The following is a 10,791-nucleotide window of genomic DNA, read 5'->3' on the forward strand; positions in this document are numbered from 1 at the left end:
CCTGAAAAATGTAATGATTCTTACCTAAGAATTTTATATTCCTGAGCAAATGTTTGTCATTTACAAATAGCTCGAGGTTTATATCTCCAAAGAGTGTGTCTTCCCTTAGGATAGAGTAGGGGGAAGGCATTAAGACAGCACATTTTCATATTACCTCTTCCGTGTTATTATTCATCATTACAACCTGACGCTAGGAAAACAGGATTTCAGCCAGTGTTCTTACTTCACAGAATGGTTCGAGTGAGAAGAGAGAAGTGAGACAATTCCAGTTCACCGCCTGGCCTGATCATGGTGTTCCAGAACACCCAACACCTTTTCTAGCTTTCTTACGGAGAGTCAAAACCTGTAATCCTCCTGATGCAGGTCCAATGGTTGTGCATTGCAGGTAAGAACCACGGAGAACGTTTGTTTTTCTCACAGTCAGAAGGTCTGTGGGGAAACAGCTAATATGATTCCTCAATGGATATTCTCTTTCCAATTTCTTGATACTCTGGGATAGTGAATGCCTTCATAAATAATACAGGTAGTCTTTTTTGGTTAAATGAGACCCGTGCTAACATTAATAGGAAGAATTTGATATAGTTGCATATTACCCCCCCCATGCTATTTTATCTTTGGACCAAAAATAGATAAATAGATAAACACAAAATTAAGTGTGCACATGGCCATACATATATGACTATGAAACAGAAAAGAATTGAGAATGAATCTTGTAATTAAGTTTAATTTTCAGCTATGTGGAAGAATGTTCTTTAATATATTTTTTAAAATATATTCTTTAATAATGTATATATATAGAAATTGCTTGACAAGTTCTGTGGCCTGAGCTGATACAACCTCATTGCTATTTATAGGGGAAAATGCTTAAAAAAATAATATTGTAAACATACAAGCTTTCAGAGAGAATTTCTTACTACTTAAAGGTACCTTCTACATATTGGTATTATCAAGTCCGACTAACAGTCTCTATATCGTCACTCAGACTCTACTAGAATGTGTTCATACATTTTCAATATTAAGCTGATTTCTTCCAATTTTTGGAGTTCCTCTGTAGTATTATTACTAACAGATTACTAAAGATAACTAGTCAGATTCTACTTACTACTATATAAATCTATAGTTCATATAACTTCATAGTAGTTCCTTGTAAACTGAGTAATTCAAGTATGAGAGAACATGGCTTCTTGCATGGAAAAGTAATATTGCAGTGTGAAAGTACATTAAAAAGGAAAGAAATCATCTATCATGAACTACTTCCATGGTGACTTAATTACATAACTCTATTTTTATAAAAAGATGGGGACAATGGCTAAATAGTAATAAAACCAGTAAAATACACCTGACTAACCCATACTGCAGTGGTAACTGTTAAACAATGGGCTGCAAATTTCAAACAAAATGTTTTAGTTCTCTTTTCCAGCAGTTATTTTTCCCAACAAAAACTAATAATATTACCTTATATTTATAGAATATTTTATAAATTTGAAATCACTTCCCCATGCTTTATATTGTTTGATGTTTTTAACAGTATGTCAGGTCTAGATATGAGAACACAAGAGAAACTATAGCTTTTGATTCAAGAACTGATAAATAAGGTGGAGGTGCATCCAGTCTCGCCTTATAATCTAGCTCTTGCTCCTCTGTAACCAGGACAGGAGCCTAGAGGAAATGCCCCTGTATTTTAGTTTTTGCATGATTCTGAAACACTAGAAATTCTTTTTATTAATTTTAGCAAATGCTTTTGCACATGAAAACCGATGTCTATTCTCCTGCCTGTTGATGTCAGCAGGCACTAATTTGACCAACCAGTCTCTATACTCTATTATACATCTTTGCAGGCCTCAAAGAGCCATTGCATCTAGTTACAGAGTGCCCCTGCTTGGTACCAGCTCAGCTTGATTCTGAAGGTCACACATGAAATGTTTTCAGTTGGAGTTTGGCCACAGGATAGGGAAACTGGAAGTTTGAGCTCACTAAAGAAACGCTGCCCTTGTAGGCCTATGGCAGGAATGCAGTTCATACATATGTGTGTGTGCATGTGCATGTGTGTGTGTATATGTATATGTGTACATGTAAACACACATTCATTTAGATATAAAATAACAGGAACAAAAATTAGGGAAACCTAACTTGGAAATCTTCACTGAAGAAAAGCATTATGATGCTTTCATTGCATTTTGAAATACAGCATGTTCCTTCTCTCAAAATGTGCTTCCCATTCCTGTAAATTAAAGTGGAGGCCCTGGAAAACTAAGATTGATGATAGATAGATAGATAGATAGATAATACACAGATAAATTATTTAAATGCAGTGTACCCTCTGTTGATCATAAGCAAGGTATAAGACTTTATGCTAGTTGGAGAGAGCTGGAAAAGTTTGCAAGCAGGTATGAGAGATAGATAGCTATAATGTCTCATTTTAAGAAAACACACATACCCCCACATACATATGTATACACACACCCCTGTGTTATGTTAAGTCACCTGGACTCACCTCTGAGAGATATAGATGACTCAGGAGAAATAAGGAAACAAAGATAAATGTGCAGAGCTAATAGGAGCTGACATTTGGAAGTGTTGTGCCTGAGGCTTCGGAGAAGCTGGTATTGAAACAAACAACAAAAGAGTAGGTCTGTTGGTGGAAGAAATTTGTTAGCAACTGCAAACAAAGAGGGAAAGATGCAACATAAACTGAGCTCTGGGAAATGATCAGTATTCACTCATAGGTAACCTCACATGGCTGGTGAGAAACCTCGGCCTCTTTATTTAGAAGAGGCCATGTCCGTGTTACTAACATCCAAACCATCATGAATCTTTGACTTGGACACCAGTATGTTAAAATTTAAGAGCATAATTTTTTTGACAGAGTTGCAAAGTCAAGTCATTCCAGATAACAACTGCTTATGTGGAATCCCAGAAATGTCGGTTTAGAAATCAACTCTGAGCAGGACAGAACTACACAGAAAGTGACATTAGCCAAGTCACAAAGAAATATCATTTGTAGTTAGCATGATCATGTCACAAATAATCATACAAAATCCTCTGGAATATAAATATTGTATTTTATGTTGTGATTTCTCTTATACACTTTGGGAATGGACTTGAATATATTTCTCTGTATTGAAGTAGTAACAAACTCAAAGCTTTCTGCCCAATGGATTTTGTGAGAATGGAGGTTTTAGAGGCCTGGTGGTAAACCAAAACAGGGAAGGGCAGAAAAAGAGAAAATTCATGTTCCTCCGATAGTTTTGTCTAGTAATAAATGTGCCAGGACTAAGAAGGCATTATAAATAGAAGAAATTCTAAGAAGCAAGAAGAAGAAAGCAGATGAATGAAGGAAACATAGACAAGATCTTGGAAAATGGAGGAGAAATTGTCGACCTCATTTCTAAAAGAGAGAAAGTCTGGGTCAACAGATATAGAAGGAAAAACCAACTCTAGCTGTCAGTCAGTTCATGCCTAACATAATGTCCACATTAAGAGCATACACTTTGGAAAGAGAGACTATGTGAGTAAAACTCTGGCTTATTTTCTTATTAGTCGTGTGCCTTTGGATGAGTTATTTCATACATGTTCGCCTTTGTTTCTTCACCTGTAAAATGGGATAAAATTATTCATCACAATAAGAATTTTATGAAGATTAGATAAAATGATATGAAATGATACACATAAAGCACTATGGACAGTGTGCAGTATGTAAAAGTATGAAATAATGCTAAATTATTATTATATTAATTATTGAGTGAGTTTTAAGATCTGTCTGTATATTTACAACTCTAGTGAGAAAAATTCCATATGAACTCAGATCATCTGTATTACCTGAGCCATCTATCCTATGAATAACCAGATGTTTATAAATATCCAAATATTTAATCAAATGATTTCTTTTAATTTAAATATTTTTCCAACATGATAATTTCATCACATTTTTCATAGTGACATAACATTTTAATGCTATGAGTTAGGATCATTTAAATAATAAATCTGCTCTCATAAAGGCCCAAGAAACCATTAAACTCTTAAAATGATGCTGTTAAAGATACATAGAAATTAATGCTGTGGTTCTTAATGCCTTCAAGATAAAGTTTGAACTTAGCATTATGTTCACGGCGCTTTACAATCTAGGCTGATCTCGCCCTTTGTGCCTCATTATTCACTCTTTCAGCCACCTACCACTTGCTACACATTCTAAGTACTTTCATCTCTGGCTCTCAGCAAATGATATTCATCCACTCTAGAACCTCAACTTATTTGCCCTCTATACCTGATGATGTTTCACCCTGTTTCATAATCCAACTCAAATAGTACTTCCTATGCGTATCGCAAAGGCCTTGAATGCTTTTGTTGATATATGTGGTCTTTTTAAAAAAAAAAAAAAAATTTGAACTTGAATATCTTTAAACTGGAATGTACTATCCAGTTTTTCAAATCCTCACCACTCCCTATTGTTTTACACACAGCTCAAGTCATCCATTTATATGAATTGCTTCATATTATAGACATTTGAGGAGAAACTGTAGAAAAGCCTTTAAAGCACATTCTCCATTCCTCTTCCCGCAGGAAGAATTAAACATTCTCTTTTCTGAGTTCCCATAAAGTAGGTTCACATTGAGCATAGTTAGCTGTATATGCGCCTATCGCATATGCCTTGAAATCTTGAAGGGTGTGAGCTATGGATTATGCACATTTGTACCCCTGCTCTTACATCATAGTAGATGCTCAATAATTGCTTGATGAAGTTAGTTGAATTCCATATGGCATTTTAGAATTTTTTTTTTTTTACATAAACTATAAGATCATATCAAGGCTGTACTGTTTTTGTTTTTTAACATGAGACTATATTTTTATCTCTTTATATTTGGGTATTTTTAAGGCAGTTTAATTATTTTAAATTGACTGTCTTTCTTATGCCTATTTCCGAATCCATTTTTCTTCTACTTTGCCTGTGATGTCCTTTCCCAGGTGCCCTCAATTTCGTGATTAAATATAGATAACAGCTTCCTATTTTTTTAGCTGTAATAACAAAGACTATTGAACTCTTAATCAACATCAAATATACTGTCTTCTCAACTAAAGAGGCCCTCTTGTTTTACATGTGTTTTTGCTTTTTTCTCCAAATCATCTTCAGAGGTAGGAACCTTAGTAAGAACCTTATCTCCCATCTGACACAAGATAAAAACAGAGGCCAATATGTGCCCCCAGTTGCATAGACTGGTAGACCAAGTGAATTCAACAGTTATTAGATCACATGGTGGTCTTCAGCCTCTTTGGCCACCCGTTTGGAGGGCATTTCACTTTTAAGTCTACCCTGATGACCAGGTCAAAAGGACCCACTTCTTCCTTCCTGACCCCACGATACATTGCCATTTCTAGACTTCAGTTCGCTTTTTCTGTATTAGAGGTGATTGTTAGAATATGAGTCTCTTTGACCCTTTAAACATTTTAATATAACCACAATAGCTGCCAATTACTGAACCATTACTATTTTTAAAGTATTACTAAATTTACACTCATTTAATCCATAAAACAATATATTTTACCTGTGAGGAGCAATTAAGCATAGGGAAGTCATAGGTGATTTGCTCATGGACACACAACTTGTAAATTTAGGTCTACTTCAAAGTCTATAACTTGTTTACCTATCATTATATTCAGTTCTCACTCTTCTTGTTGCAAAGACTACTTAGTTCCTTACATTTACCTCCTTACTATATATTTGTCGACTAAATGGTTGTCAGGTGAATATGTGCCATTTACCTCTTCACAAATAATCTATGTAATGCATGAAAAGACATGCAATATTTTTTCTCCTTATTTATAAAATTTTATTTTGAAAGAGACAAATGGAGAGAACTTTCAAGCTATTTAATAAGCTTGAATTTGTATAGTGTTTATATATTACATTTTTCCATATTATTTTAGTCTTCCACTTAGAAAATAAATTTTGTTCCCCTTTCTCTCTTTTAAGCCCTTTATGTTGTTTTATAGAAGAACTTATGGTTTATATTCTAGTAACAAAGGGTTAAAAAAACTGATTTGCTCTAAGTATTTACTTCTTCTTAAGAATAAATAATTGTAATGAAATTATAATTTTATTGAGTCGGTTATAAAACCTTAACTCTATATTAACTCTGAGTCGTGTTAACCCCTTTTAGGAACAAGGGAATACATTTTCTTCATAGGAGAAATGTAATCATTTATGAATAAATATGAAAAAGGAATAGATCAAGACTCCCATGAATATGTCTTCTAAATGAAACTAGACCCCCATGAATATGTCTTCTAAAATAGACCTCCTGAGGATAATTTAAATCTTTCACATCATAGACTCAAACCAGTCTTCAAAACTGGAAGGAACAGCAACTGTGGGCCACATGTGTGTAGATCGATAATGTGCTGAAAGCATCAGTGGGCCACTGAAGGAGGCCCAATAAAAATCAAATGACAATTTGAGGTTGGAAAGATTCCTAAGATCCAATCTTTGTAGTACTTTTTTATTTTATATGGGAAAGCAGAACCAAGAAACTGCTTAGATCATACTCATAGCACAACCATTTACTTCTAATACCAGCCCAATGTTGACAAAAATAGCCTTTTTAAGGTCAAAAGATTTAGAAGGCATAGCATCTGAACATAAAAATAAAAGACCTTGTGATCCAAAAGAGCTGAAAGTGCTATGGAAAATTGTTTAATGCATTTTTAATCATTTATTCTAAATTCCATCCTTTATTCTTCTCAATGTTTCATTCAAATATGTCTTTAGATCAAAGACCACAAGTATTGCCAAAGCATGAGATAGCTTTGAGATGCTGACAAGTACGAACTTATATTTTCCTTAAGCCTGGGATTCATTTTCATGTATAAATTAAGTAATATGAGAAGCTAACTTTCTGTAGATGAGAGACTAGATTGTTAAAAATGCCAACATCTCTGGATAAGAAAATGGGTGGAATATAGAAATTATGTCCTTATTTATTGAAACATTTTAAGGTGAGGAGAAATAATTATACCATATGGAAACTATTATGCCAGGTTCTTTCTTATATACCAATAATTCTACATAAAAAGCAAATTCTTAATGTATGAAACAATTTGGCGATTCAAAACAGGATGCCAGATCTGCAATATTTTGATGGCATAATTGTATATAAGAAAATTTCTTACTTCCACTGAAATAGTTTAAAAGTAATTGAACCAAAGAAACAGTAAAAGGAATTGTACAGTTGCCCCAGCAGAAGTAAAACGTAAAACTCAAAATGAAGAAGGTGTTTGGGGTACTGGTTGGCTGCCTGATAAAGTGGAATGTTTGTTTGAAAATAAGTATTAGATAGATCTAAGCATATAGATCTAAGGGCGATAGAGTAGGATCATATATCAAGGCTATATCATGAATCCCCTCAAGGGCAACTGAGAAATTATCACTCTCCCATTTCACACCCAAGAATCACAACCAAATCACTATCATGTAGGAATGCAACCATTTACAGAACATCTTTCCATCACTTCTTTGATTCAGTCTTTCCAACAGGCATGGTAGGTGTGGAGTATTACCATCCTCACTCTACGGATAAAGAAATTGAGACTCTGAGAATTTATATGACTTGCTGAAGACCACATACTCAACCAGTCAGTGGAGTCTGGGTGAGAACCCATGTTTTATGATTCAAGGGCCTCTTCTCTTTGTCTAGACAATACTGCCACTTTCTATTTTGCTTAATTTATGTTATGCAAATGAGAGAAGAACTGTCCCCAGCCCACAACAGAGATAGCTTTTAGCAGATCTAAAATCCTTCGGGGGTCAGCATTACATGGTGGTGAAGACTGTGCACTTGAAATTAGCTTACTAGAATTCAGATTCTAGCCGCACCATTTATTACATCTGTGACCTTTGGCAAGTTATTTAACCTTTCAAAGCCTTTAATTTCCTGATCGGTAAAGTGGGAGCAATAGCAATGTGACTTTTGTACTTTTGTTTATAAAGATTAAATAAGATGATATGTGTAAAATGATAATTAGCTAGGTATCTGCCACATATAAAGAAGTCAATAAATGTTTGTAGTTATTGATTATTTTTATTTTTATAATTTATGATTATTATCTTATCATTGTTATTTATCCCACATAAAATAGGTGGTTATTTAAGTTGACTCTATTACCATCAAACGACAAAGAATACAGTCACGTTTTCTGAAATGTGAGCTTGACATCTATGTAATTTGTGACTTCAAGAGTAGAAAATGTATGGATGTATACATATTAATCTAGAAGGTACTAATAGACCAAGAAATTTAACGCTTTAAAAATGCATAAATACTGTAGTAATTATTTCATAGCATTTAAACAACTACTTATTAGAACAGATTGTTACTATAAGACAAGGTTTCTCAACCTCAGCACTGTTGACATTTGGAAATGTAATTTTTGTTGTAGAGGACTGTCCTATGCATTGTAGGATGTTTAGCAACATCTCTGGCCTCTACCAACAAGATGCCAGAAGCACCTCCCACAATAGTGTGCCAATCAAAAATGTCTTCAAACGTTGCTAAATGTCTCCTTAGGGGCAAAATCACCACTATTTGAGAACTGCTGCTCTATGCTAATGAACCTGTTTTTGATAGTGCAGAATGTATGCATCCAAATGTGACAGCCCACCTTAAAGCTTTAAACTTGAAAACACCTCTTTGCATGGCATTACTATTTTAAACATTTGGAGAATTTCTCTATGGGACTTAAGCATCATTTTTTAAAGCACATGGAGAAGTAGGCCCATGACTTAGAAAGTCAACCAGTATTCTCCACCTTGATCACCAACTGTACAAACCAAAGACTTAGCTCTTGATGTCTTTTGGCACTTAAAAAAGTACATAAGTAAATCTACCTTCAAGAACAAAGGTGTGCCACCATTAGGGAGTTCAAAAGAACAGGCCACAGATTCTTAACTCTGCTACCAAAAATGTTACAAAAATACTTTTGCATCATGGCAGCATTCTTGAAATAATTCTTCAAACTCCCAAGGTGGCAACTTTTAAGGGCCATGCTCTTTGGGGTTGATAAATGCTAGTCTGTTTTGCTAGAGTATGTTACATTATTTTGTATTCATGCTTAGTATGAATGTCCAGCATTCTGACAATTCAAAACAATAAGCCATAGGAATGCCCTTAGATGACATCTGACTTAGTGACTGCCCCCCTTTTTTAGTATTTAGTGGAAGCCATAGATGAAAGATAAGATGGATGGAAGGAACAAGAGTCATGCCAGACCCCCTGCCCAAGCTTTCAGGTCCTTGGTCATTGATTTTTGGAAGTATGTGTTTTTTGGAAAGTACATTCTATTTTTAAATCACAGATTTTACTAAAGATCAATTTCTTATTAAATTATTAAATACTTTTTGTTTCCTTTTTTACACCTTCCAAGAGGCTTGAGAAATCTCTTTTTCTCTCTTTCCATCCAACCTCCCTCCATACCTCTCCTACCCCCTCCACCAAAAAAAATTTTTTTTTACCTTTTAGTCCATCAAAAGTCACTAATTAAGACTTTCTTTGGTCTAGTGTTTCTTAGAGAATTTATCCAGGCAGATAAAAGAGATGAACTAGACAGGATGGGGCAGAATTAACTGTGACTCTTTGATTCTGATGATAAAGACTAAACAGCTATTTGTTCAAATTCCCCTTAACATTTGAAAGGAGAGGACTATAAGTATTATGATTATTATGAAAAACTATACCTACTCTCTCTGTTTTGTTCATTTGTTTCAGTTCGGGTTGGTTTTCAACAGTGGATTATTATTTTTTAATGTAACCATATTTCAGTTTCTGATACATCTATGTGCAACCTTCCTGAGATGGAAACTATATCTGAAATTTAGGCTATATCAATCATTTATCCATTATTGCCTACAAATACCAACCCTAATTTAGTGGCTTAAAATGCCACAGTCTGTTGTTTCTTACTATTCTGTGTTGAGTTGCGGTGGGCAGGGTTTTTTACTGGTCTCTCCTGAGCTCTACTTTGCAGTCAGCGGGAAGGCTGGGAAAGCTGGGCCTCTCTCTCCCACGGTCTTTCATGCTGGTCAGATGATCTCAGGGTTCTGGAATCAAAGGAGAAGTTTACAAGGCCTTTTGACAGCAAGGCTTGGAAGTCACACATCATCACTTCCACCACTCATCCTTTTGCTCAAAGCAAAGCAGAGGCCAGCGCAGGTTCAAGGGGAAGGGAAAGAGACGCCACCTCCCCATGCGAGAAGCAAGAAATCATTGTGACCTCATTTCCTACACCACTGAGGGCTGCCTTGCTGAAGCTTAGTTACTGGACTGACAGCTTTGCTTTCACTCTCACCAGCTTGGCTGAGTCCACAGTAGGATTCCCTCCCAAGGCTGGAATTGAGGAGCGAAAGCCCCAGAGCCTACTCCAAAATATAGTTTTCTTGTTGATATATGAAATAGGTAATTCTTTAAAAGTGGAGGAAAGGTCGATTTGTTTCCTAACTGCTACTTGATTATTTTTGCTGAAATATCATCTTGTGTGGCAAGAGATCTTGTACTCTTTACTTTCATCCTGTCTCAAAAATATTTCCTTTTTATCTTCCAGTAGTTTAGGATTTATTATGGTTGATAGTTGTTGTTTTTTTTTTACTCAGAAACTCGGAAACTCCAGGAGTATATTTTACTGATAGTGAATAAGTGAATCATAGAACTAGAAGGGACATTTTAAGCCTCCCAGACAAACCTTGTTCCTTCCTCCCTCCTTCCCTCCCTCCCTCCTTCCCTCTCTCTTTCTCTCTTCCTCTCCCTT

The 10,791-nt window shown here is 35.2% G+C and overlaps 1 protein-coding gene across 20 annotated transcripts in view; it reads left to right on the plus strand.

Moving 5' to 3' along the window:
• The window catches only part of PTPRD (protein tyrosine phosphatase receptor type D), a 467,045-nt gene that overhangs the window by 421,899 nt on the left and 34,355 nt on the right, over nt 1-10,791 (plus strand). For all 20 annotated transcript variants that reach the window (XM_039877795.1, XM_039878308.1, XM_039878028.1 and 17 more), the window contains one exon: nt 231-385. In XM_039877795.1, the coding sequence (XP_039733729.1) occupies nt 231-385 (155 nt within the window). The remainder of the gene's footprint in view (nt 1-230; nt 386-10,791) is intronic.

The sequence above is a fragment of the Pteropus medius genome, unplaced genomic scaffold, assembly GCF_902729225.1.
Source record: "Pteropus medius unplaced genomic scaffold, Ma_sr-lr_union100, whole genome shotgun sequence".
In the NCBI taxonomy this organism is placed as follows: domain Eukaryota; kingdom Metazoa; phylum Chordata; class Mammalia; order Chiroptera; family Pteropodidae; genus Pteropus; species Pteropus medius.